The sequence below is a fragment of the Indicator indicator genome, chromosome 33 (genome assembly GCF_027791375.1).
Source record: "Indicator indicator isolate 239-I01 chromosome 33, UM_Iind_1.1, whole genome shotgun sequence".
NCBI classification, from domain to species: domain Eukaryota; kingdom Metazoa; phylum Chordata; class Aves; order Piciformes; family Indicatoridae; genus Indicator; species Indicator indicator.
The window spans coordinates 6,282,325-6,310,170 of NC_072042.1; the positions used below are offsets into that span (position 1 = coordinate 6,282,325).

General features: G+C 47.5%; 1 protein-coding gene across 2 annotated transcripts; it reads left to right on the top strand.

Moving 5' to 3' along the window:
• The first annotated feature begins 50 nt into the window (after positions 1 to 50).
• On the top strand, positions 51 to 27,846 carry MACO1 (macoilin 1). 2 transcript variants are annotated; one of them, XM_054395272.1, is made up of 11 exons: positions 51 to 130; positions 8,849 to 8,990; positions 9,989 to 10,115; positions 13,046 to 13,169; positions 15,037 to 15,215; positions 15,621 to 16,119; positions 23,732 to 23,890; positions 24,074 to 24,256; positions 25,012 to 25,132; positions 25,676 to 25,850; positions 27,644 to 27,846. In XM_054395272.1, the coding sequence occupies exons 1-11, from the start codon at positions 51 to 53 to the stop codon at positions 27,844 to 27,846; spliced, it is 1,992 nt and encodes a 663-aa protein (XP_054251247.1). The 2 variants fall into 2 exon arrangements, with proteins under 2 accessions (XP_054251247.1, XP_054251248.1); XM_054395273.1 differs by lacking the exons at positions 15,037 to 15,215; positions 15,621 to 16,119.

A 27,846-nucleotide genomic window follows, 5' to 3' on the forward strand; every position in this document is an offset into this window, starting at 1 on the left:
CGGCGGCGGGCCCCGGGCCGGGCTGGGCCGGGCCGGAGGCGGCCGGGAGGATGAAGCGGCGGAGCGCGGACTGCAGCAAACTGCGGAGGCCGCTCAAACGGAACCGCATCACCGAGGGAATTTACGGCAGGTACGGAGCGGGTGGTGGTGGCGGAAGGGGAGAAGGAGGAGGAAGAGGGCATGCGCCGGCCCGGTCCCTTCGCACCGTCGTTCCCTCAACGGCTGCCCCCTGTCCCGCCTCTCCGCCGCGACCCTCTCAGTGGGGGCCGCCGCGACATGGCGTCCCGGCTCCCCTCAGGCGCTGCCCTGCCCTGCCCCGCCCCGCGGCCTGGTCGCGCCGTCGTTAGGCCGCACCGACCCCTCCGCCGCCCCCTCGCCTGCTGCTGGCTCCGCCGAGGCGTTGGGGCCGGGGGGGGAGCTGCTGGCCAAGGTCCTGTCGGCGCTGCCTGAAGGAAACAGCGAGGAGCTGTTGGGAGCCTCCCCCCCACCCCTTCATCCCCAGGCTTTGGACCGTGCAGAGGACCCTCGCCGCCTTGTCTCCTGGTAGAGGTTTCCCGAGCGAGTTCTTGGGGCTGGGTTTACCCGGGGGGGTCAGACTTGTGAAGCACACACTGTGGTTCAAAGTGATGTGATGCTGAAAGGATGTAGTTTAGTGCCAGACTTGGCAGAGTTAGCTAATGGTTGGACTCAATGATCCTAAAGGTCGTTTCCAACTGAAACAATTGGCTGATTCCACAGTTCTATGACAGCAGCAGTGTGGCAGGGCAGGCTGGCATCTTGCTGCTGTTAGGCAACCACTTGCACTAAGGCTTGAGAAACTTGGATTTCACGTGGTGGTGAAGGTGCCTGTGCCGTGGCCTCTGCAGTGGAAGTGTGCCAGGGTGAAAGGTGTAGCAGTGAGGGATGCGAGCGACAGCCTGCGTGGGTGCTGCCTGGAGCTGGGCTGGATGGCCTCGTGGTGGGGAAAACACAGCAGGTATCTGCCTTATCTCTGACCTACAGAGTGAGAAAGGAAGCTGTAGTGAAGTGAGATCCAGTTCATGGGCAGTACCTCCGTGGTGGCTTTGAATAGCAGCTGGCTTGCCAGGTGTTTACATGCAGGGCACACCAAAGCAGGGATACATTCCGAAGTGTTTGCTTGTTGTGAGCATATTTTAAAGAGTATTTTAGAGCTTTGTGTTCCTGGCTTTGTATGCCAAATTTTATGACAGACACAAATTCTGTTTTTTTCTGAATAAAGAGGAGTTTGGTTTAGTAGGGAAGCTTTGCAAAGCTGCCTTTTGAAAGCTCTCCTGAGCACAGAGATCCACTTCTGTTTCTAGTTCAGTTGAGGTTTATGTATGCAGTGGCTGGAAACTTGAGCAAACTCATACGATGCAGATGTTAGCTTTGCATGAGGGAAGCAGTTCATTGTGAGCTCTCATGAACTGTCACAGCTCATCCTCACTGTAGTGAATCTCTACATGAGAGCAGAGGGCATCTTGTTGCTTTTGACTCTCAGGTGTTGAGGAAGTGGTGCTTGGGATGTTCAAAGACATCTGTTGCTTAGAAGTTAATATTTGAGATGATTTGTCGTAGGGAAAGGATTCAAGTATAAGCAATTCCTTATAGAATTAGTTAGTTTTTGGAAGTCTTTCAAAATCCTCTGTTCTCTGTTGTCTTTGAGGTGACTGGCTGGAAAGGTGGGGTGAGAGAAGGAAGGAAAAGCAGTAAAAGCTGAGAACACCACCAGCTGATGAATGTGTTGAACATGTAGAGCTGTTGGAGCTGTGTGAAGAACTAAGACAGACACTTGGCTTCTTGGACTAGCTTTTGCTGGATGTTTTAGTTCAGGACTAGGATTTTTAGCCTTTGTTGCATGTGGCATTTGGGCACACAGAAGTAGTGACTTCAGAGTATCATCCCACAGAAAGAAGATTGAAACTACAGTGAAGGCTTGTCTCTGGAAATCCAACCAGGGAGAAGGGTTTATACACAGACTGTGGCTCTTACTCTTGTTGGGTTTTGCTCTTCTGCTTCCCCTTTTCCCTGTTTTCCCCACCCCCTTCTCTTCTTTGCCCTCCATAACTCAAAGAGATACAGGTAGCTTCTCATGTAACTATAAATCTCTAAATTCTTGTAATTACTGTAATTGTTTACTCTGTTTATCTTAATTGTCACCATCAGCTTACACAAACCCAGTAAATACAGTTATCAGTAGGTAGCATCATAGTGTAACAAGCAAAGCAAAGGCTGAACAAACAGCATGATTGAGATACTTGACTCTGGTAGGATTTTTGTTTGCTTTTTGAAATTGAGGCCAATCTTCCCCTTTTTGTTCCCTCTCCAAGCTTTCGGTGCAGAGCCAGGCACAGCTGGCACTGGCAGCCACATGTGAGTGTAGTTGAGAAGCTGCAGAGCTGAGGAGTTGTGGAGCAGGTGAAGCAATGAAGGAATTGTCCTGCAGTGAGGCTGCTGGTGGGGTGCTCTCTGTGTGTAAATCTGAAGCAAATTATAAGAATCACCTGGAAAAAATAATTTTTAATCATGCAGTTAGAAATAAAACATCTTAGGGTGCACTGAAAAATGTGAATTTTCTTGGCACCCTGGATGTTAAATGTTGTGCCAGCTCCTGCAGTAGCCTTTTTAACAAGTTGCTCTGAGGGTTCACAGCCTCACTTATTTGCAATTTTACAGCTGTATTTCTTTAAAGTACTTCCCCTCCCAAACATTTACTGCCTGAATTAAATGGACTCTTTGGCTTCAGCCCCTCATAAACACTTTCAAAGTCGTTCATGACCAATCTTCCCCCTGCCCCTTCCCCACCAAATTGCCAGCAGCTGCCCTCCCTGGTCTTCTTCAGACTGCTTTTTCCATTCTGCTATTTCCTTCCTTCTGCTGTTTGCCCATTTCCCCCTCCCCCCTTTCAGTTTATTTTTCCTCCCCATCTCCAGCTCTGAGGTCCTTCATGATGTGCCAGCACTGCCTTTAGATCTTTGCTCCTGTGCCTGAAGCCTCGGGTGGCAGTGGTGCAGTACCATAGCTTCAACTGAATGCTACCATCTGTGCTCTGAAAAACCTGATGAATCCCCATCTAGTATGTGCAGTACTTGTGATATTTAGAAGTGTTACAGTGCAGAGGGAGCATCATAACAATCAGAACAGAGCTGTGCTTTCAGTGGGCCTCCAAATCCAACCAACTCATGATAGGAATCATGAGAGCTCCTGTTTTTTCCACAGTGTGTTCAAAACTTTGCCTTTTTATCTTTTTTTTTTATAAAGCTATCTTTTGCCGTTGTTTTACAGCTCTTGCCTGATTAACATCATACCTTTGACACTGAACATGCTTTGAAACCTTAATTGTTAATTAAAGTATTCATTGCAGCTTGTCATCAGTTAAGCAATTAAAGTTTACTTGTTGCTGCTTGCTCCTAACTCTTCCCAGTCCCCATCCTTGTTCTGCTTTCTTGCTGATGTTGCTTGTTTAGGCTCTATTGAGTCATATTGCACTTGGTACCAATTTTGTAGCTGGTTGAATTTCAAGATCAGCTCCACATGTTAGTGGCTTTAACTTGCACTGGCACATCAGCTGACTTGTGCTGTGGCTCATGGATTTCCTGACAACAGGCCTCAAACCCTTGGGAATTAGGAATTTTTGTAGCCCTATGGATATATATTGCCCTTTATGCCAACCATTGCCTGGGCTGGCAGCCAAGTGAACGCCTGGGAGGATGTGTCTGTGTCTGATCTCCAAGTGGTTACTGATTGGCATGAGGGCAGGCTGGGCATCTCGTGCTGGGCATCATACCACGAGCCCTTTGCTAAGGCACTTCTGGTTCTCTGTGCCACCCAACTTCTGATATGGCTTCTTTCCAAGGACTTGATCCTCAGCTCTGCTGACAGCCAAATAAACTGCAGGGCAGAACAGTTCATTACTAACTTCAGGAGTGTGGCTTTTTTTGTTTTAGGCTTTTTCTTTTGAAATCTGTGATGATTCTTCCTACTGATTTATTCTGGCACCTTTTTATAAGCTTTCTATATGGAGGAAAAAAACATTTTCTTCTCAGCCTACCCTGGAGGTCTCTAACAAACCAGCAGTGCTACCTTTTAGGCCTTTAACTGAAATTCAGGTCTCAAATCTAATTTAACTTACATTTAAATGTGTTCTGCAGTGTCAGCCCCAATGGTAGATGTAATATCACTTCCCTCTGCCAGTGACTTTCATTCCTTGCATGCTGCAGTTCCTCCTGCTTTATTTGCTGTGCTCTGGATCTGGTGTTTTCAGCTGAGTTACCACAGTGGGCTCACAGCTTCTCTTGTTTCAGCACTACAGTTCCAGTTGCTGATTATATGCCTGTGGTTCTGCAGTCTCTCACACTCACTTCCAGAATCACTGCTCAGAGTTTTCTGTTTTGTCTTCCTTTACTTAAAATTTCCATAGTTCAGTTGGTCTGTTCTGTGCCATTATCAAGACACTGAATAAATAGTCTGGGAGGTTTCCTGGGATTCTTTGCATTTTCCTTTTCACAAATTCAGTCAGCAAGTGTTTCACATAATAGCTCCCAATATAGAATCATTGAATGGTTTGGGTTAGAAGGGACCTGAAAGATCGTCTAGTTCCAACCCCCCTGCCATCACACCAACATTTCCTACCAGCCCAGCTTGCTCAAGGCCCCATCCAACCTGGCTTTCAACACTTCCAGGCTTGGAGCCTCCACAACATCTCTGGGCAACCTGTTCCAGTGCCTCACCACCCTCGTGGGGTTGAATTTTTTCCTAATGTCTCATCTCAATCCAGCTTCTTCCAGTTTGAAGCCATCACTCCTGGTCCTGTCACATGTACCTAGCACATCCCAGCAGCTATGTTTTCTCTCTTGCATTCTTGATGTGTTTATTCTGCTGTCACCTTTAATGTCCACCAGTAATTATCTTTGTGTGTTCTTTGAAATTCTCCAGTGATGTCCATTTGACATCCCCAGTGCTCTGCCTGCCATTGGCTGGGTAACCTTGAGGTGGTGATGGGAGATGATCAAGGATGAGCAAAGTGTGCTCAGTTTCACCTTTCTCAAGCCTACCTCTGTGCTTGGCACCCTGCCACCCTCAAGCTGCCTTCCTCTTCACTGTCATTGTCTTGTGTGAGTCAGGCTGCAGAATACAACATGCCACCAGTGCTACTCCCAGTTTGGATTTGGGGTGTGGTTTGAATTTGGGGAGGTTTTCTTCAGTGCTTTTTGATTTTTAGGTATTTTTACCTTACAAGCAAGCACAGTGTCTGTTTCTGTGGGGCAGTAAAAAGAGAACAAAGAACAAGAGAGGGAAAAAAGGAGGAACCACAAAAAAAAAAGCATCTGGCACTTGAGGGGCAGGGAGGAAGAGTAAGGAGGAAAATGATTTGTTTGAAAATTCACAGGGGGGCCACACACACTGCTGGGTTATGAATAAATCTTTCTTTCCAGTGTACATTAGCAATCACTTGACCTTTCAGAGGATCTGCAGCACTGTAATCACTGCTCCTTCCCCTCTGGTCCCCTGCTCTCCTCATCAACGTGTCCAGCCTTCCCCCTCCAAGATTAAATGCCATATGCTAGTCTTGGAGGGAAAGCCTTGGCCTCCTTCACCCTCTGTCAGAGCACTGCAGGCAGCATTTTTTGTATTTTTTTTTTCTTTTTTAATCCTTTGACATGTGTCAGAAAATTGGATAACCCAGATTTAGGAATTTGTCTGCAACAATCTTCCCCTGTACGGAGGGCACGCTCAGAATTGTGATTGGCATCATGGAATATGTCTGAACCTTTCTAATCTAAGGGCTGTGGAGGTTAGGAAGCACTTCTGCCTTCTGAATGTTATCTCTGAGTGAGGCTACTGACGCAGCAGCTATCAGAACTGGAGAGATGTGTGGATGTGCCCAGAAAGATCAATGACTAGGGGAGAGGTTCACAGCCACCAAATGGCTGGTGCTGGATTCCAAAGGCTGGCTGGAGGGTGGGAGGGGAGGTGCAGAGGGACAGAGCCTCGATAACAATGGAAAGGGAGGAACGGTGCCTGGGAGGAATCCAGGGACTGAAGAGCAAAGATGAAGAGGCTGGTACAAAGCAGAGAAAGGGAGGAGGGCTCTTGCTGAATTATTTTAGTAATTTCATTCCTCTGATCTTATTTGAAGGGTCTGTGGTATCAAACACAAGAGCAGAGCAGTGATGTAGGGGGCTAAAGGAGAGGTCCCTCAGCCTGCTTTTCTTGGAGGTGTAGCTCTTGCTGGATGTTTTTCAGCTATTGCTGATACCAGCCTTCACTGAGGAGGTGTCTGTTCAGGAGGCACCTGTAAATTAACTGATGAGCCATGTGCCTGCCCAGCACTGCACCTCTCAGTGTGCAGCTTGCACCTTCGTGGGAGAAGGGGAGCTGAGATTTTTTGTTCCTCCCTTCCTCCTACAAAGGCTCATTGCCATCTGCAGACTGCAGTGTGCAGCCAAGGTGCTGTCAGCCAGCTGTGTGTGGAGCTGTGGCAGCAAAGGAGCTCAGCACCCCCTGTAGAGCCAGCCCATCTCCAGGAGGGGGTTGATGTTTTGAGGCTGCTGCCTAGATCAGTTTTATAGAATCAGAGAATTGTCAGGGTTGGAAGGGACCTCAGGGATCATCCAGTTCCAACCCCCCTGCCATGGGCAAGGGACACCTCACACTGGATCAAGGTGCCCAGAGCCCCATGAGCCTGGCCTTAAAAACTTCCAGGGATGAGGCTTCCACCACCTCCTTTTAAAGCTGAGGAGTTTAGTTATGGGCTGCAGTCTCACAGCCCTGCATGTGAGGGAGGGAGCAAGGGGTACAGTACCTTTAAAATGTTTCCTCTAAGTGCCTGTATGCAAAGAATCATAGAATTGTTTCAGTTGGAAGAGACCTTTAAGATCACTGAGTCCAACCTTCTACCCAGCCCCCAAACCATGGCCCCAGGTGCCATGGCCACAGGTTGCTTGAACACCTCCTGGGATGGGGACTCCACCACCTCCCTGGGCAGCCTGTGCCAATCCCTGACCACTCTTGCAGCAAAGAAATTGTTCCTAATAGCCAACCTAAAAATAAAGCAGCATGTGGACTCCTGCAGCTGATACCCAGAACATGTTACCCAGCACAGAGCTTTGTTGCTGAGGCCAGCACAAGTGGATGAAGTGCTTTATAAAAGGAAATAACTGTCTTGTGTCTTAGTCTTGTACTCATTAAATGCTTAATTGCCTTTGAGTCCTTCAGATGACTGAGAAGCAAGCTCTTGGACATTGTGGGGAGAAGCTCATTACAAATGTTGTGTTGTTACAATTCCACTTGAAAAGGTGGTAAAAGTCACCACGGCCTCGGGATTGATAGGAATTTAATATCAGAAATCACTTTAATGGCTGTGTTACAGAACTCTTATTCAGCAAATGCTGGAACTTAAGAGCAGCACTTACCAGCTGAGAAGCATTGCTTCTGACAGCTCTCATTTGCCAGGAGAAGTGTGGACTCTTTATGGGTTTCAGTAGCAGAAAAAGGAACAATAGCTACAAGTTTAACCCAGGGAAAAAGTGCCTACACGACACAACAGCCAGAAAAATGATTGCCTGGGTGTGATGCTTTGAGGGATTTGTCTCAGATCTTAAGAGCTGCACTCAGCAGCGTGGCCAGAAAGGATGTGGTGGCTGTGTACCCAAGTGTCTGTCACCTCTTGTGTCTGAATGGCTTCTGAGTGCTGCTGCTGCTGCTTCTAGAATTGTGTTGAAGATCTGAACTTCAATAAACAGAACAGCAGCACGTGCAGGTAGGGACCTGTCTAGCAACAGGCCAAGGGGGAATGGTTTGAAGCTGAGGCAGAGCAGGGGTAGACTGGAGCTGAGGAAGAAGTTCTGCAGCAGGAGGGTGGTGAGAGTCTGGCACAGGCTGCCCAGGGAGGCTGTGGATGCCTCCTGCCTGGGGGTGTTCAAGGCCAGGCTGGATGAGACCTTGAGCAGCTGAGTGTAGCTGAGAGGTGTCCCTGGGCATGGTGAGGAGGTTGGAGCAGATGAGCTCTGAGATCCCTTCCAGCCTTCTGATAGACATTTTCTATCTCCTCTGAAGCTCTGAACAGTTTCCTAAACAAGCTCCATGTCCATGAGTAGTGCAGAAACTTGACCCTACCTGGCACTGGGTGTGCAAACTCTTGGCAGCTTATCAGTAAACATTCCAGGGCAAAGTTCTACTGAGCTTGTTGGCAGTGTGATAGAGGAGGGAAAACCAGTTACTGAAGGGAAAACTGCCCTTGATTTAAGCAAAAAGGTACATTTTAACCCCTCCCCACCTTTTGTTATAACTCAGTGCAGTGCAACAAGGTAGATGGCTTGGGGGAAAGTGGAAGAACACCCTAGATCTCTGGGTACTGGGTTTGGGGAAAGGGAGGTTTGCATCCTCCTCCTTGGGTTGGGCTGAGCCCTCAGGTGCTGCTGTGTTAGTTAGATATGATCTCAAAATGGTTTGAGCTGTGGAGCCAAGAAGGATCATCAGTGGTTCAAAATATAAGGGAATGTGGCTTTGAAATAATTAAGAGCTCTTAGAGTGTCTGGTCTCCAGGCTCCTCTGAAATAATTTAGCTCTTGGGCTGTCTGGTCTCCAGGCTCATGTGCCTCTATTTTTTCTGGGGTTCTTTTGTGGCTTTTGATTTTTTTCTTTCTTTGGGGTTGTGTTTTTTTGGTTGGTTGGTTGGGTTTTTTGGATGTATTTACTATAATACAGACATGTTGACAATCCTTCTGATTCTTTGCTGCTTCACAAACAAATGCAGTTGAATATCATTAACTTCTCTTGGAAGTACTAACCTGAAATTCCCTTTTATTGTTTGTTTGGTTGTTTGTTTTTGTGGGTTTTTTTGCAGTACTTTTCTGTATCTGAAGTTCCTGGTAGTCTGGGCCCTGGTACTGCTGGCAGATTTTGTCCTGGAGTTCAGATTTGAGTACCTGTGGCCATTCTGGCTCTTTATCAGGAGTGTTTACGATTCCTTCAGATACCAGGGCTTGGTAAGTACCACACAAAATGACTGTCCCTTGGGAGGGAAATCCTGCAGAGTTCCAGGGCACATTCTAACTTGGGTGGTGCTGCTGATCGTTTCCACAAGAGGAGGAATTTGACTGTGTGACCTGGGCTCAAGTCTCTCCTCTCTGCCTGCCTGTTTTATCTGTGGCATGTGAAAGTGGGACATCTAGCACTCACATTTTCACCAGAGGAAAGCACTCTTTGAATTCCTGAGGTTAGTGAATTGGTTTGGATCCCTGCACCACAGGGGTTCTTGGAAGGAAAACACAAGTCCTTGCCTGTTGAGAGGTTTGGTTCTTGTCCAGAGACTAAATGACACTGCTGGTTGGTTGGGGTGGTTGTTCCAGATGGAGGATGTAGTGATGGCAATACTGGATCAGAAGTGCAAGTGAGTCTTCAAACAAAGCAATAAGGAGTTAAACATAGCTGTCTGGTGCTCACTCTTCCAGCAAGTCTCCATAGGATGAGAGGGAAGGGATTGAAGCTTGAGAAGGGAAGATTCAGACTGGAAATCAGGAAGAAATTCTTTCTAGTGAGGGTGGGGAGACACTGGCACAGGTTGCCCAGGGAGGCTGTGGATGTCCCCTCCCTGGAGGTGTTGAAGGCCAGGCTGGATGAGGCCTTGAGCAACTTGGGCTGGTAGAGGTGTCCCTGCCCATGGCAGGGGGGTTGGAACTGGGGCTCCCTTCCAACCCAACCCATTCAGTGGATCTGTGAATCCTGAAGTTGCCTCTGTTTTCTCTTAGTTGCCTACAATTCTCTTTGGCCAGGCTGCTCCATTTCTTCACCCTGATTATCACAGAATGGGTTGGGTTGGAAGGGACCTTAAAGATGATTTCATTCCAACCTCCCTGCCATGGGCTGTGCACAACACTGGTGCTCCTGTGCTGAAATCATTATGTCACCATTCTTTAACTGGCATTGTTTGTTGAAATAAACTAACTCACTCTTTTTTCTTTCCCCCTCCTCATTCTTCTTTTAGGCCTTTTCAGTATTTTTTGTTTGTGTAGCATTCACATCCAATATAATCTGCCTGCTCTTCATACCAATCCAATGGCTGTTTTTTGCTGCCAGCACCTATGTTTGGGTACAGTATGTCTGGCACACAGGTAGGTTCCCTCTTCTTTATTTACAGCTTCAGAATCTGAATATCTCTCTATCTATCTATGTACCTACATATATATATAGCTTTAAGTAACAGGCAGAAACCCTCTTCTGTTTGTAATAATGTTTTATGTCAGTTCTGGTTAAAAGAAATTATTTTGCTTTTTTAATAATGCTAATTTACACTTTCCTGGGTTCATCTTGGAGTAAACATTAAAGGTTGATCAGTGGAACTGAAGTGGTATAAAAAAAAACAGTTCCAGAAGAATAAGAAAATAGTTATTTTCCTGACTTCAGATTCCAGAAGAGTAAGAAACCAAATATTTTCCTGACTTCAAAACACTTCTGCAGCAATTCAGCAAATACAGAAGCAATTCAGCCAATGCAGAGCACACGCAAGAAGCAGTGAAATTGTTACATTCATCCTGCTGCTCAATTAATGTGCTGTTAATTTGGGATTTTATTATCATTTAAATTGGTATTAGTCAAATCTCTGTCAGCTGGATTCAGCTGCTGAGCAGAAAAGGCTCTGGGAGGACCTTAAAGCTGCCTTCCAGTACCTGAAGGGATCCTGCAGGAAGGCTGCAGAGGGACTTTTCATGAGGGTGTCTGGAGACAGGCCAAGGGGGAAGGGTTTGAAGCTGAGGCAGAGCAGGGTTAGACTGGAGCTGAGGAAGAAGTTCTGCTGCAGGAGGGTGGTGAGACTCTGGCACAGGCTGCCCAGGGAGGCTGTGGATGCCTCTTCCTTGGGGATGTTCAAGACCTTGAGCAGCTGAGTGTAGCTGAGAGGTGTCCCTGGGCATGGTGGGGAGGTTGGAGCAGATGAGCTCTGAGGTCCCTTCCAACCTGAGCCATTCCATGATTCAACCATAGTCTTTAGGAATAAAACTTGATTTTGTGTTGGGTTGTTGGGGTTTGTTGGTTGTTTGGGGTTTTTTTTGACAGAGAACTTTTAACCCCACAAGCCCTTGAGATTTGGGGCTTTTGTGTTATTTCTTGGTAGCAGTGCCAGCAGATCACAAGAATTTGCAGGCTGGCATGGATCATTTCTCAGCTTGCTTGTGAATGCAGTCATCCCCCTGACAAGTTACTCATTTATAATAATGACAGTGTGGGAGCTAATGGAAGCTGCTGTGAACCAGTTGCTGCCCAATTTAAAACACAGGGAAAATCTGGAGTTATTTTTAGGATTGTATTAATATGGTGAAGTGTTAGCTGGAGCTGTGCTCAGGGCTGGTGTTCAGAAACCCTGAAGGAAAAGCCTGGTGGGCCAGTTTTAGCTGTAGCTGTTGAGCTTGTTGAATACTTTAATTTACTACAACCTCTGGGATTCTTCTTCTTAAATGCTTATCTAAGATAATAGGAACTTGCTCTATTTTTGTTTTGGAAGTTAGGATCATTTTAGGTGGGCTTCTGCCTAGCTGAGATGCTGAGTTCTTTTAAGCTCTGGATAACCTGATCTGGTTGGGGATGTCCCTGCTGACTGCAGGGAGGGTTGGACTAGATGACCTTTGGAGGTCCCTTCCAACCCAGACCATTCTGTGATTCTAAGCTGGCAGTTTCTACTGCCTCCAGTTCTGATGTCCCCAGCATGAGAAGGCCACAGAGCTGTTGGAATGAGTCCAGAGGAGGCCACAAAGGTGATCCAAGGGCTGGAGCACCTCTGCTGAGGGAGATGGGGGTGTTCAGCCTGAAGAGGAGACTCCAGGGAGACCTTAGAGCTGTCTTAGAGCTGAAGGGATCCTCCAGAAAGGCTGCAGAGGGACTTTTCATCAGGGTGTCTGAGACAGGACATGGGGGAATAGTTTGAAGCTGAGGCAGAGCAGGGTTAGACTGGAGCTGAAGAAGTTCTTCAGTAGGAGATGTTGATGTCAGGATGCTCTCAAGAACTTTGTGTATTTTTGTGAGGCCCATGGCCTGTGACTGGAATTGATTTGTGCAGGTGTACAGTGGCTGTATTGCAAGCAGCTGTGGGGTTTGCCATAGGCTAAAAGGTTTTAGACTTTAGTTTTGCTTGGCTGCTGTTTTCCATTCTCACCAGCAGTGCTGGAATCACTGCAGTGTCCTGATGGAGAGTTTTGTGTTGCAGGCTCTTGTCTGCATTACTCTATATGGAGTAAGCACTACAGTGCTTGCTCACTCCTGTTTGCTCAGCTGATTTGCTCATTGAGATCTACCTAACTTGGAGTGAAGTAGTCCAGGCTGAACCACTTCTGACTCAAAGATCTTCAGCTGAAACATTGCCTCACCTTCTGCAGCTCCTTCCATTTGTGCTCCTTCCCTGCACTTTGTGCCAAGCTGTCACTAGCTGGGTTTCTGTTACTTCTCCCTGATGCCTTAGAAAAGGAATGAAACAAGATAAGGAGACTCACAGATTGCATTGGGCTGGGAGGGACCCCCAGAGGTCCAACCCCCTGCAATCAGCAGGGACAGCTTCAACTAGATCAGGCTGCCCAGGGTCTGGTCTTGAATTGAGTCTGTCTTGAAGTTGATGTAGGACAGAGCATAGCACAGAGACCATGTCAAGGAACCTCTCCCAACCCCTTTAACTCAAGGTGTGGCAGCAGAACATGAAGCTCAGCCACCACTAAGTGACTGAGGATCAGTCACTACTAAGCAGCTGAAATGAAATCTGTTGGTAACAAGTACAAAATATGTGGACTCCTGTTTTATTTTCCCCATCTACAAGTAAAAAGACATTTTTATACCATTCCTTTTCACAGCCATTTCCTCTCAGGTAGCTTCAGAGATGAAAGTGTAGAGTTGGTTTCAAATAAAAGCATCCTAAATACTTCCTTCTGCAGAAAGCCTCTTAAATCAGCTCACTTCAGGTCTGTCCAAAAAATCCCTTTTGGAATGGTTTAAAAATATCTGTGAAAATATTTCCTGCTTGTAACATGTTCCTGAAGTGTTTCTTTTTCTCTTCTCCCAACAGAGAGGGGGGTGTGCTTACCAACAGTATCACTCTGGATACTTTTTGTTTATATTGAGGCAGCCATTAGATTTAAAGACTTAAAAAACTTCCATGTCGACCTTTGTCGTCCCTTTGCAGCACACTGGTAAGTGCTTCCTTCTTGGCTTGTTTGGTTTGTTTTTTTTTTGACCTTTTCTCATTAATCTTTTTTTTTTTCACCAGGGAAGGAAATAAATATACAAAGTTTGCTTGGTCAGTTCTCCCTTTGCACATCTGCCATTAAATAGTCCACGAGAATCATAGAATGTGTAGAATGAGAATCAGCCTAAAGAGCAGAAGACTCCAGGGGGACCTTAGAGCTGCCTTCTATACCTGAAGGGATCCTCCAGGAAGGCTGCAGAGGGATTTCTCATGAGGGTGTCTGAGACAGGCCAAGGGGGAATGGTTTGAAGCTGAGGCAGAGCAGGGTTAGAGTGGAGCTGAGGAAGAAGTTCTTCAGCAGGAGGGTGGTGAGACTCTGGCACAGGCTGCCCAGGGAGGCTGTGGATGCCTCCTGCCTGGGGGTGCTCAAGGCCAGGCTGGATGAGACCTTGAGCAGCTGAGTCTGGTTGAGAGGTGGCCCTGGGCGTGGTGGGGGAGGTTGGAGCAGATGGTCCCTGAGGTCTTTTTCAACATGAGCCATTCTGTGATTCTCTGATCTTTTGTGGGCAACAAACAGCCTTTGGAAACACCTCATTTAGGAGGCTGACCTTGAAGCTCTAAAGGAAAAACATCAGATCGCTCAACTTAGCTCTTCCACTTATCTCCCTGACAGATAAGATATAAGGAATTGAAGTCCCAGCCAGCCCCTGCAGCTCCCTTTGCTGACAGAACTGTAATAGAACTTTGGAGTTAATTTTTTTTTTTTTTTTTTTGCCTATCATCTTCAGCTTGAAGAATTTCAGTATTCTTCTTAGCCTGTGCCCCCTGCACCAACACAGAACACAACCAAATCCTGCTGGGGTACTTGACAAGGATATTCCACACCCTACAAAAAGAAACAGACCTTGGACAAAGATTTTTGACAAAGCACAATAAAATTGCATTTTAAACACTTAAGGTTGAAAATGAGGGGAAAACTGAGAGGGAAATTACTATTAAGCATGAAGATCTCCTCTTCCTTTGCTCATCCAACAGCACTCTGCAAATTGTCATTCTAAGGCAGCTGCCAGAATGCCAGAACCATTTGCATCTGGCAATACCTCTGCCAATGTTTGTACCACTGGGGAGAGGCAGCTGGAGCCACAGTTCTAGGACTCTGATGACAAGCTGAAACATTTCCATCCAATTCAGCAGCAGAAAGACCTTTCTTCACAGCTTCTAAAGTGCTTTTGTAGCATTTAATTAGTGTTTAAGGGATTTATTGCTCAACCTAGACAATGTAAATTAAATGTCTCATTTGTTGGAGGCTGTAGCACAGGGAACTGGACCAAATGACTCCAGGATAAAAAACAGGACACAATTTAAATGGATCAGAATGGCTCAGGTTGGAAGGGACCTCAGAGCTCATCTGCTTCAACTTCCCCACTATGCCCAGGGACACCTCTCAGCTACTCAGCTGCTCAAGGCCTCATCCAGCCTGGCTCTGAACACCCCCAGGCAGGAGGCATCCACAGCCTCCCTGGGCAGCCTATTGCAGAGATTCTGCTCTGGTTTGACTCTTCCCTCCTTAAAAGCTGGGTAACCCCTAGCCTGGTGATTTGTCTCCCAGCTGCCTTTGCTGTGTGCATTGTCATATCCTTTTAATCTGTGCTGCAGTCAATTGCTGTCTGTAAGGAGCTGGAATTTCATCTTGATAAAGAGTTGTCTGCGTTGTGGAGCTGCAGCTTTAGTGCAGCACAGCAAAAAAAGAGTGGTCTGTAATCTAGATGTGCTGACAGCTCTGAAGTTTTTCTTGCAATTCCTTAATTTGCTGTTAGGGTTACATTTGGGATACTCATGTTGCCTTTTCTTTTCTCTTGTGTGTGTTTTAGTATTGGTTACCCTGTGGTGACTTTGGGCTTTGGCTTTAAAAGTTATGTCAGCTACAAAATGCGCCTAAGAAAACAAAAAGAGGTGCAGAAAGAGAATGAATTCTACATGCAGCTCCTCCAGCAAGCCCTGCCCCCAGAGCAGCAGATGCTACAAAGGCAAGAGAGGGAGGCAGAGGAAGGCAAGTTACACTTCTTAATGTCTCTGCTGTTTGCTGCTATTTTAAAATCCTCCTGCTAAGGAAGAGCTTCTTTAGAATCATCAAATGGGTTGGGTTGGAAGGGACCTCCAAAGGTCCAACCCCCTGCAGGCAGCAGGGAATGCCTCCACTAGAGCAGGTTGCTCAGAGCCTTGGGGAGCCTAACCTTGAGTATCTCCAGAGATGGGGCCTCAGCTACCTCCCTGGGCACCTGTTGCAGTGTCCCAGCACCGTCCTGGTGCAGAACTTGTTCCTCCCATCCAATCTCAATCTGCTCTGCTGTCACTTCAAACCATTGCCCCTGGTCCTTATTTGTCTGTCCCAGTATGGATTGCTTTAATGAACTGAGGGTGATTTGCTGTTTTTTGATTTGTTTTGGCATTGTAGCAGCCAAAGGATTATCTGAGATGGATTCCTCGATGCTTCTGCAACACAATGGAGGCATTCCAACCAACAAGAAATTATCTGCAACGTTGCCAGAGCTGGAATATAGAGAAAAAGGGAAAGAAAAGGACAAGGATGCCAAGAAACACAACCTTGGGATAAACAACAATATTTTGCAACCTGTAGACTCTAAAATCCAAGAAATCGAATATATGGAGAACCATATCAATAGCAAAAGGTTGAATAATGATCTTGTAGGAAGTACAGAAAACCTCTTGAAAGAGGACTCATGCACTGCCTCCTCCAAGAACTACAAAAATGTCAGTGGGGTGGTGAACTCCTCCCCCCGCAGCCACAGCACCACCAACGGCAGCATCCCCTCCTCCTCTGCCAAGAACGAGAAGAAGCAGAAGTGTGCCAGCAAGAGCCCCAGCACACACAAGGACTTAATGGAGAACTGTATTCCTAACAACCAGCTAAGCAAACCAGATGCACTGGTAAGGTAAGTGTGAGCTGAGGCCTTGGCCACCAGCCTGCCTCAGCCTCCCTTGGCTCCGCTACGCCACAGCTTTTGGGGTGTGTTTGGTCTTAGAAAAGTGGAACTTGGGATGCTGTAAAGAAGATAAAATTGGCTGGTGATAAGATAACCAAGGACTAGACCTCCTGGGGGCTGTTCCTGATTTTTGTCTCTGATTTTCTATACAGTCTTCAGCAAGTTATCCTCTTCCCCCCCCTTCCCCCCCATGTTGTGAGGCATAACAAACAGCTCTGACAATCACCTTGGGAGATGTGGACTGGCTGTTAGAGCTCAGTGGATGTGTTCTTGGTAAACCTTCCATGGAGCAACCTTCACATCTCGAGGGAGCTGAGTGGGGTTTGATGGTGCCTGAAGAGTTGTTTTGTCTTAGTTGGGTTTTGTTTGGGGTTTTTTTGCCCCTGGGATGTTTAGTGGTTTAGTTGTTGATTCCAAGTATCAGGCAGTGCTGTGACAAGCAGTGGTGTTGTGTCCCCAGAACAAGGACTGGTAAGCAAGAGGCAGTGTGTACTGGTCAGTGGGGATAGAGAGGGCAATGGTTTGAAACTAGAGCAGGGAACACCTAGGTTGGACACCAGGAGGAGGTCTGTGCAGTGAGAGTGGTAAAATACTGGAACAAGTTGTCCAGGGGTGTGGGTGAGGCCCTGTCCCTGGAGACATTCAAGATCAGACTTGGTGTGGGCAGCCTGCTCTAGCTGGAGGTGTCCCTGCTGAGTGCAGGGGGTTGGACAAGATGACCTTTGAGGGTCCTTTCCAACCCAATGCAATCTGTGAGGTATATCTAGAGCAAAATTTTCCTACCATTCCTGGTTTGTGTCTCTCTCTTCCCTTCCCTCGTGTCCTTGTTGGCCAACTCAGTTGGCAGATGAGGTTTGAATCCCTGCAGGTAGCTTTTGATAATTGGGTTTTAAACTCTGGACTGTCTCTAAGGGTTTGTGCTATGGGAATACAATTACTGGAATGGAAATCTTATTCTTTTCTGTGATAATCACTCTACCAGTGATTGGTGTATCTCTGCCAATTAAACATCCAGACTAATTAATACCTAAAATCTGCGGAGAACTTGTATGAAGCAAAAAAAAGAAAAGAAAGGACTGAATCAATCTGATCTGTGAATCCCATTCAGCTAAGATTAATGGGATGCAGATGGCTCTGTCTTCAGCAAAGCTGCTTCTAAACATGTCCAGGACTGCTGGAGTTGGATGTTGCCACTTTCAGGTGGGCTTCTTTATACACTTCATGGCTTACTTGCTCCCTAAAGAAGGGAGCAGTTCAGTTCAGCTTTGCTGCAGTTCAAAATATCATCCATAAGTCTGGAGAAAAGAGAAGGGAAGCACTTGACAGAACAACTTGGCAGGCTAAGAGTTCTGTCCCATGCAGCTGTGACAAGGAGTGAGATCTAAACCTGGTGTGGCTGAAGGTTGAAATTACACAGCCATGTTTTTATCTGCTGTGATGTGAGGGTCATTGGAATTGTCCAGAGTGGGTTTCTGCTGCTGTGAGGGCTGATGGAGCTGGGGTTGTTCAGCCTGGAAAAGACTCCAGGGAGACATTGGAGCAGCCTCACAGTTCCTGAAGTGATCCTAAAGGAAGGCTGCAGAGGGATTTCATGAGGGTGTCTAGAGACAGGAAGAGGGAATAGTTTGAAGCTGAGGGAGTGCAGGGTTAGACTGGAGCTGAGGAAGAAGTTCTTCAGTGTGAGGGTGGTGAGACTCTGGCACAGGCTGCCCAGGGAGGCTGTGGATGCCTCCTGCCTGGGGGTGTTCAGGGCCAGGCTGGGTGAGGCCTTGAGCAGCTGAGTGTAGCTGAGAGGTGCCCATGGTGAGGAGCTTGGAGCAGATGAGCTCTGAAGTCCCTTCCTACCTGAGCCATTCTGTGATCCTTACACAGAGGTGAGTGTGAAATAAACCAGGCTGTATCCTTGCAGAATTCTATCCCTGGCTGGGGACAGAGTGTTCTCTGCAAGTGTCTTTGTGCAGTGTCACCTCACCCTGCTCTGGAAGTGACTGAAGCCACTTGAGTCTGGTGTTTGCCAGGCTGTGGCTGTGCTGTGGCTGTTGTGCAGCTGCTTGGTGTACACTGATTTCCCCCTGTGCAGGCAAGCCAGCAGCACATCAAACACCAAGCTCCTGTGTGCTGCTGCTGCTGCTCTCAGTGTCTTACAGAGGTAGATGCCTGAAATCATTCCTGAAACCTCATTTCTCTTCAGATGCAGTCTGCAGCTCCTACAACCCCTGGCAGCATACAACTCACCTGGCAGGCTGCATGGGGTGGAATGCACTGAAATGGAAAAATTCCTCTTTGTTGTGTTTTTAACTTGTCACTTATCCTGTCCCTGGGGTGCAAGGCATTGTCTTCAGAATCTTTTCCACTTCCAGCAGTATTCCTCCCCTTCATTATTACATTTTGCCATCCATGCTGAACCCTGGAGTTGGCTGTGTGAGGCCCTGTGCTCGTGTCCAGCTTTCAGATCTGCTCAGCTTCCAGAGCAAGATGCTTTTTATAACTCCTTGGCCAGCAGACTCCCAGCAGGATGGCAAAGCCAAGCTGCTTTCCTTTTGTGTCCACAGATGATTTCCCTGAGCTGAGTAACCAGGATGAAATGTAAAGTATGCCTTGTGACTACTGCCTGGGACTTGGGAGTAGCAGGGCTTAGGCAAGGCAAGGCTGAGGGGTTTGGAGAGCAGGAGCCTTACATGCTTGTTGGTTTTTTTTTTTTCCTCTTAAATACTTGATGTGACATTTCTGTCTGCAAGGGTACTGCTAATGGGGTTTATGGTTTATATCTACAACCTTGCTCTTGGAACTGTAGGTTTTGGGGGTTGTTCTGGCTGCTGAGTGGTTAGTGCATGTGTGTTTAGATGTCTGGAGAGGAAGATGCTGATCCCTGTCTCTCAATAATAACATTCACTGAAATACCATCTTGAGAGCTAAAGCAGAAGGATTCAAGAGGCTCTGCCCCTGCTGAGGGGGACAGGCTGAGAGAGTTATGGGGACAGGCTGAGAGTTGGGGCTGTTCAGCCTGGAGAAGACTCCAAGGAGACTTTAGAGCAGCCTTCCAGTACCTGAAGGTGCTCCAGGAGAGCTGGGGAGGGACTTTGGACAAGGGCTGGGAGTACCAGGATGAGAGGGAATGGCTTTGAGCTAGAATAGGAGAGATTGAGACTGGAGATTAGGAAGAAATTCTTGATGGTGAGGATGGTGAGACACTGGAACAGGTTGCCCAGGGAGGCTGTGGATGTCCCCTTTCTGGAGGTGTCCAAGGCCAGGCTGGATGAGGCCTTTAGCAGCTTGGGCTAATGGGAGGTGTCCCTGCCCATGGCAGGGGGTTGGAACTGGATGATCTTGAAGGTCCCTTCCAACCTAAATCATTCTGTGATCAGCCTTGAAAGTAACCTCTGTCTTTGGGTTTTATTTTGTTCCTACAGTTGAAATCTAGAATTCAGCTGGTGATGGATGCTGAAATCTGCAGTTTGCTTGTCAGGCTCTGAGCTGTGTGTTTCCCAGCAGTGCTATCTGGGTCAGTGGAGGGCTGCAGCTGGTATCCAGTGGAGGGATAAATGCTGTATCCCTTTGCACTAAAAATTCTTCATCAGTAGGCACAGAGCAAGTTGCTCTCTTGTTACCATCTCACTGTCACTGCTGAGGTGCAGCAGGTTTTGTTCCTCTTCTGGGGGGCCTGATGTATGGAAGGAGACAAGCTGGAGCTGCTGCAGAGTTGGGGCTTTTATTTATTGTGTATTGCACTGTAAGAACCATGTCCTGCCTCTAGCTCTTTGCACCCTTCCAGAGCAAAACACCTCCAGCAGAAAGCACTCCCCCAAAGCTGGCAGTGCAGCTTGGCAGAGCTCTTTGTATCCACAGAGGCCTTGCCTGTGGCACACAAGGTGTTGAAACAAGCTGTCTCCTGGGCTAATTATTCCCAGAGATAGCAATGACATCTTCTGGCAACTGAACTAAGGAAAACCTTTCTGAAGCCGGGGGCTGCTCTGCCACACCATCCCTTGATTTTTGTGCACCTTGATCTTAACCTGCAGAGCCAGACTTGAAGGCTTTCATGGAAGTTTCTGTCCATTTGGGGCTGATTATTGTGCATCTCTGTGGTACTGCTGATGTCCTAACAGTGATTGCTGCTTCTTCCTTAGCCCCCCCTGCCTCAAATGGCACTGCTGTACCAGAAGGCTTTCTGCTGGCAGCTGCAGTGGGGGATGTGTTGGTGGACTTCCAGTGGTCCAGACTCTGCCTGGGAGCAGTTTTCAGGTGAATGTGGCCTGCTAAATCAGGATCTTTGGGCTCATTCTTTCTTGCATCCTTCTGAAGGACTTCAGCTTCCTGTGTGAAGCTTCCCAGGGAAGTGGTGGAGTCACCACCCCTGGAGGTATTTAAAAAGCATTTGGATAAGGAGCTTAGGGACATGGTCTAAGAGTTGTGTAGGTGATGGGTTATGGTTGGACTTGATACTAGAGAAAAATTCTTTACAGGGAGGGTGCTGAGACACTGAAACATGTTGCCCAGGGAGGCTGTGGATGCTTCCTCTCTGGAGGTGTTCAAGGCCAGGCTGGATGAGGCCTTGAGCAACCTGGGCTGGTGGGAGGTGTCCCTGCACATGGCAGGGGGTTTGGAACTGGATATCTTTAAGGTTCCTTCCAACCCATTCTGTTATGGTCAGTGTTTCATGCAGTGTGGTTGGGAGTGAAGGAAAGTGTAGAACAGAAAAGCAAAAGCATTGGGAATGCAAATTAGAAACCTGGGAGAAGATCTTGTGTGATCTGCTCAAGGTGGTCCTGCTCTGGCAGGGGGATTGGACTTGGATGATCTTTTGAGGTCCCTTCCAGCCCCTCCTGTTCTGTGATTCTGTGACCCTTCTTGCAGACCATTTTCAAGCCACTGTCAACACAATGTTTGGACTGTTCAGAAACAGAGTAGCCTTGGAAATGCCAGCAGGCAAGAGCAGTCCTGTGTAGGACAAGCAAAAAGTAACTTGATTTTTCTCTCTGTGGATTGCTGCCTTTTTGGTGATGAAAAATGTTCTCTGGAACTGCTGGGAGCAGCATCTTGGTCACAGCAGAACCACCTCAGTGCTGCAGGAGCACATTGAAGTAGGTTCACTGAGGTGTGGCTACTGATGCCAACAGATTGGGCTGGAACAGAGCAAAGGGGGAAAGAGAGCTCTTAGAAAAGCCTCTGAGTCCTTTCTGGGTCTTTTAAAACTTTAATTTTTATATAAATTATGTTTAATTTGTGTGCAGTTGCCAGGTGATGGTAGATTTGCATCAGCTGAGCAAGCCAAGTACCAAGGCTGTGTTCTTCCCCCAGTTATCAATACTGAGGAGGATTAAGCTGAATTGAGTTGTCTTTAAGTTGCTCCATCAATCTTCCCTGAAGCATTTGGCAAAGTACTCTGTCTTGGAGGTGATTACTGATTAATTCTCTTCATCAGGGAGATCAGGAATGATCTGTGGCAGTGCTGAGAAAAGAAAATGGGAGAAAATCTGCATTTATCCTGATGCCAAACAGAAAGAAATTGGCCTTGGCTGGCTAAACAAGCAGCACAACATTATCATCTGCAGCTAAAACCTCATCTTAGGGATAGTTGTGTGACAGAATGACTTGTGGCTCATGGAGAAAGAGAGAAAAGCATTTTCTAGAACTCGAGTTTTCTTCACCCTGCTTTGTAAATAACGTTTCCAATAAGCTTGGCAATAAGAGACTTAAAGAGAAAATGAAATGGGAGAAAGAAAAATAATAAGAAGAAAAAGGAAAAAAACAAGTGCTGTCTTATTGGGTCATTTATCATTGTAGCAGCAGGGCAGGGAGGGGAGGAGGGGAGGAAGCCACACATGAGGCTGTGCTCCTAGCAGTGAAGCTTTCTCCTGTCAGATTGTGTTGGTTTATCTTGAGGTGCTTTCATTTGAGAAAGGGGCAAACAGAAAGGGGAGGGGGGTTAATCTCCCCTGAAACTGATGGATGACCTCTCTGTCTGGATACAGAGGAGAGCTTTGACTTGCTTGCTGCTCCACAGCAGGAAATTTGTAGGCTGAACAAGACTGGATGTTGGAAGATATCCTGTGGTGACAGGATGAGGGGCAATGGCTTCAAACTAGAGAAGAGCAGATCTAGCTTGGATGTGAGGAACAAGTTCTGCACCGTGAGGGTGCTGGAGTTCTGGAGGCTCCAAGCCTGGAAGTGTTGAAAGCCATCTTGGCTGGGGCCTTGAGCAAGCTGGGCTGGTAGGAAGTGTCCCTGCCCATGGTAGGGGGGCTGGGACTGGATAATGTTCAAGGTCCTTTCCAACCCAAACCATTCTATGAATCTATAAAACAAATAATAACTGAGAGAGCAAACACAGCTCATGTGAGTGAGAGGGATGTAACAGAGTGCTCAGCAGACCTGGCTGTGATTATTCATTCTCTTGTGATGTGTTTTTATTTCATTCTCTTGTGATGTGCTTTTATTTCATTCTCTTGTGATGTGTTGGGGTTTTTTAAATTCTAAAAAAATCTTTATTTTGAAAATCTGAGGGGGAAAGAAAAGAAAAAAGATGAGGTGAGCTGGGGATGCTTCAGAAACTTGTGTTTTATTCAACCAATTTTGGCTGACAAATATTTCAAATGAATAGGCTTGCAAAGAGTCTTCCAAGACCTTTCTGAAGCTACAGTGAAGTGTACAGCAGATGGTCCTTGTTCAGGAGCAATTAAAACTAAATTTACTGACTCCTGAGCTGGGGATGGCTTAGCAGCTGCTCTTTGTTCAGCATGCACATGGTGTGCTTCCAGAAAGGAAACCATCCTTAGGTGAGAATTCAGCAGCCTGCCCCATAGCTCAGCTACTGCAAGTTGAAGTCATTTGTTGAGAAGAGCAAAATTTGTTCCTCTGTTCACCTGCCCTCAGTTCTGACTTGTCAGACTGAACCATTTCACTTCTGCTTGAATAATTCATAGATTCATGGAATGGTTTCTGCTGGAAGGGACCTTAAGGATCATCCAGTTCCAGCTCTCTGCCATGGGCAGGGGCACTTCCCACCAGCCCAGCTTGCTCAAGGCCTCGCCCAGCCTGGCCTTGAACACCTCCAGGCAGGGAACACCTACCACCTCCCTGGGCAGCCTGATCTGGTCCCTGACCACTCTTGCAGCAAAGAAATTTTTCCTCATCTCCAACCTGAACCTTCCCCAGCACAATTTCAGGCCATTTCTTATCCTTCTGTCACCTGAGACTAGGGAGCAGAGACCAACCCCCAGCTCACTGCAGCCTCCTTTCAGGGAGCAGTAGAGAGCAATGAGGCCTTCCCTCAGCTTCCTCTTTTCCAGGCTGCTCCCTCAGCTGCTCTTCACCAGTCCTGTTTTCCAGACCCTTCTCCAGCTTCATTGCTCTTCTCTGGACCCACTCCAGCACCTTTTTTGGAGTGAGGGGCCCAAAGGTGCCCCCCCAGTCTTGGAGGCACATCCTCACCGGTGCCAAGTACAGAGGGACAGTCGCAGACGTTGAAACATTTGCTCTGCTCGTTTTTCTGTGACATGCTTGAGCCTTTAGGTGAGTGGGAAACAAGGGCTGAAATTGTCTCTCCAATTGTCTGTCTCAGGTTGGAACAAGACATCAAAAAGCTAAAGGCTGACCTGCAGGCCAGCAGGCAGATCGAGCAGGAGCTGCGCAGCCAGATCAGCTCTCTGAGCAGCACGGAGCGGGGGATCCGGTCTGAGATGGGCCAGCTCCGGCAGGAGAACGAGCTGCTGCAGAACAAGTAGGTGTCCCCACACTGACAGCTGGTCCTGGTGGCTGTCCTCTGGTGAAGGGGGAAGGATTTTGTTAGGACTCTCCAACATTTGAGTCTGCAAACGCAGCTGGACTCGTTGGGGACCGTCAAGAAGGATTTGTTGTTAGTAAGCGAAGCCCTGGGTTAAATCCCCTACCTCCTGCCTTCCAGATTACACAACGCTGTACAGATGAAACAAAAAGACAAACAGATGATCAGCCAGTTGGAGAAGAAGCTAAAGGCAGAGCAAGAGGCACGAGCCTTTGTAGAAAAACAGCTAATGGAAGAGAAGAAAAGAAAGAAGTTGGAAGAGGCAACCGCTGCGCGTGCTGTCGCCTTTGCTGCTGCCACCAGGTACTCAGCTCCAGGGCATCACTGAAATGTCTTTTGGAGGAGGCTGGGGGGAGGCATTCTTCACTCTTTTCTACATAAATGAGTAGTCTGCATCTGATTGGTTTATTTTGAAAGAGCTTTATTTGTGCTGGGAGGTTTATTTGAGGTAAGGCAGTGGGAGGTCTGGAAGGTCTCCTTCCATGAAGCTGAGGCTCAGTGCTTGGATAGGTTCCATGGACAGGGTGTAAAGGCTGAATGTGGTCCCATAGGGGTCAGTCTGCTTTGAAAAAAGGAATGTTCCCTTTCCTGTAGGGACTGAGAATCAAGGATTCATGGAGTGATGGTGACCAAAATACTGTCCTGACCTCACTCCCTGAGTGCTTTCTGCTCCAGCCAGCGATGGCCACTGCTCAGCACTGTGGTGTTCCAGCAGCTGTAGAGATGAGAAGTTTCTCAAGGTGAAAGCATGGCACAAGTGTGCATGACTTCAACCTGCAGTGCTCACAAGGGCTAGAAAGGATTTCTGCTTTCCTGTCCTCCACACTTCATAAATACTCCAAATTTGCTCATGTTTGAGGCAGAACAGTAACTTTCTGCTGCTTTTTACTTTGTTGCCAAAAGGGAAAGTCTCTTACTTCCTCTTTTTACCTCTTCAATATTTGTATTAATTTTGGTGTTCTAAAGAGTTCAGGGTTGTCAGCCTCATTCTTACTTCATCATCTTCTCTTTTAATGCTTTCTGGGGTTGTTTGTTTGGGTTTTTTTCCCTTCCTGCAGAGGAGAATGTACTGAAACTTTACGAAATCGTATCCGAGAGCTGGAGACAGAGTGCAAGAAGCTGACAATTGACATAAAGCTGAAAGAAGATCAGATCAGAGAGCTAGAAATGAAAGTTCAGGTAATGAGAAAGCAGCCAGGGCTTTAGAGCAGCAGCACAAAGGGTGCTTTCAGCCCTCTGAAATTGGTGCATCTACATAAGAGGCAATCTACACCTTCAAGAAGGATGCTCCTCAGATGTCTGTCTTGCATCAGGCTGTGTAAGGAGAGGCTGTGAAGGTTAACAGCCCCAGCCTCACACCATTCACTTGTTTAAAGCACCACGTGGCTGCTTTAGCTGGCACTTGCACTTGGAGGTGCTGAGCCGGGTTGCTGGGTGGGGAGGGGTCTTGGTATGGGTGGCAGAGGGCTGAGCAGCAGAGCAAACGCCACTTGCTCACCAACCACACTGTAATTATGCATTGTACAGTATGGCTTTAATCACTTGTATGATGGCCATGTATAATTACTGGAGGTAATATCACTGTGCCCTTAATTAACCATCATTTTAATTTTACAGCATTAATACCAGGCCCAGTGGTGTGCTGTGGGGAGGAGAGAGAGTTCTTGGTGTATCTCATGTGTAAAGTCAGGGAGAATAACGTTTGTCTAATTGCTCCTGCAGGAGCTGAGGAAGTACAAGGAAAACGAGAAGGATACAGAGGTGTTAATGTCAGCACTTTCAGCCATGCAGGATAAAACACAGCACTTAGAGAACAGCCTGAGTGCAGAGACCAGAATCAAGCTGGATCTGTTCTCTGCATTAGGAGATGCAAAACGGCAGCTTGAGATTGCCCAAGGTAAGATGGGAGCCTTGAACCCAGCCCACAGTGCTGCTGACATTAGGAGCACACAACTGGAAGAGTCTCCTACCCCTGGGTCTAGGGGTGGGCTCCAGACCCTGCACTGCATTTCAGCTTCCTGTGGGGTTTTTGTCCTTTTTACAGCTTTGTGAGCCTCAGCAATCCAGCTGAGCAGCCAACCTGATCTCCTCAGGCTACTGAACTGAAGCCAATAAATGTCAGGAGGGATGTTTGCCTTCATTTGTGAGGATAAAACAGCTTGAGGAGGGCAGGTTTAGACTGGAGATTAGAAGGAAATTCTTGACAGTGAGGATGATGAGATACTGGAATAGGCTGCCCAGGGAGGCTGTGGATGTCCCCTCCCTGGAGGTGTTCCAGGCAAGACTGGATGAGGCCTTGAGCAACTTGGGCTGGTGGGAGGTGTCCCTGCCCATGGCAGGGGGTTGGAACTTGATGATCTTTAAGGTCCCTTCCAGCAGAAACTATTCCATGAATCTATGAATTACCTTAAAGATGGAGAATTTATTTTTAAAAGCTAGAGGATAAAATAATATTTGAATCCCAGAATGGGTCAGGTTGGAAGGAACCTGAGAGATAGCTGTTCCAACCTCCCCACCATGGGCAGGGACACCTCTCAACTAGAATCAGCTGCTCAAGGCCTCATCCAGCCTGGCCTTCAACACCCAGGCAGGAGGCATCCACTGGCCTTGACTCCTAATAGTATTTTGATACTCCTGAAGTAAACACAACCTGGGTGGGTGGTGAGGAAATTACCCAGCTTGGTTTAAACCTCCCCCTGGTGAGGTGGACACTGGTGTTGGGCAGCCAGCAGAGGGAGCATGAAACCAGCACAATCCATGCCCTAAGTGTCCTTTGTTCAGCTGGGCAAGCCATCAAGCAGAATCCAATCACCTTTTGGGGTTTAATTTCCTGCTTGATTTTAATTTAATGAGGCTATGAGCAACCTGCTCTGGTGGGAGGTGTCTGTGCCCATAGCAGGGGGTTGGAACTGGATGAGTTTTAAGGTCCCTTCCAACCCAACTCATTCTGTGAGCCTATGAAACACAGAGCAGGAGTTCCATGAGTTGTGCTTACACAGAGTTGTGTCAGAGCACTGAATGTCTTCTGGGTGCTGTGTTGGGAGGACAGAGCCAGGCTCTGCTCAGGGATGTCCAGGGACAGGACAAGGGGCACTGGGGACAAGCTGGAGCACAGGAGGTGCCATGGGAATAAAAGGGAAAACTTTGTCATCGTGAGGGTGACAGAGCCCTGGAGCAGGCTGCCCAGAGAGGCTGTGGAGTCTCCTTCTCTGGAGAGATCCCAAACCCACCTGGATGTGTTCTGTGGGACCTGCCCTGGGTGACCCTGCTCTGGCAGGGGGGTTGGGCTGGATGATCTTTGCAGGTCCCTTCCAGCCCCTAGCATTCTGTTGTTCTTTATTGTCAATGCAGTCACAGTGCTCTGTGAAGCTCTCAAGAGTTGCTATTAAACCTCTTGATTATTGTTTTCTGCTTGTAATGAGAATCGCTCCAGAGCCCGCAGGCTAACTCTAGATCTGGAAACTAAGATCTGAAATCTAAACTCTGAGCTCTCAAGTGAGCTCTGCCTTTCTTTCCCAAACAGGCTCCTCCTGATGGTTGTTTTCTGCAGGAAAGATTGATGGGGGCCTAATGATTTTATTTTGGTGTCACACTAATGATTGATGTAATGAGCAAAGGCTTCTGCGCTCTGTGGGTTGGAGGCTGCCTGTGTGCTGCTGCTTCTCACTGATCTTCATTTGCTGCTTTCAGGGCAAATCATTCAAAAAGATCAGGAAATCAAGGACCTCAAACAGAAGATTGCAGAAGTCATGGCAGTGATGCCCAGCATCACCTACACTGCAGCCACCAGCACTCTGAGTCCTGTTTCCCCACACTACTCTTCCAAATTCGTGGAGACCAGCCCCTCTGGACTTGATCCCAATGCCTCTGTTTATCAGCCCTTGAAGAAATGA

What these genes read in the sequence shown, in the direction of transcription:
- MACO1 (XM_054395272.1), top strand. Translation starts at nt 51, where the DNA reads ATGAAGCGGCGGAGCGCGGACTGCAGCAAACTGCGGAGGCCGCTCAAA. An exon ending in CCTTCAGATACCAGGGCTTG is followed by an intron (nt 8,991 to 9,988) that starts GTAAGTACCACA and finishes TTCTTCTTTTAG; the next exon opens with GCCTTTTCAGTATTTTTTGT. An exon ending in AACGAGCTGCTGCAGAACAA is followed by an intron (nt 23,891 to 24,073) that starts GTAGGTGTCCCC and finishes CCTGCCTTCCAG; the next exon opens with ATTACACAACGCTGTACAGA.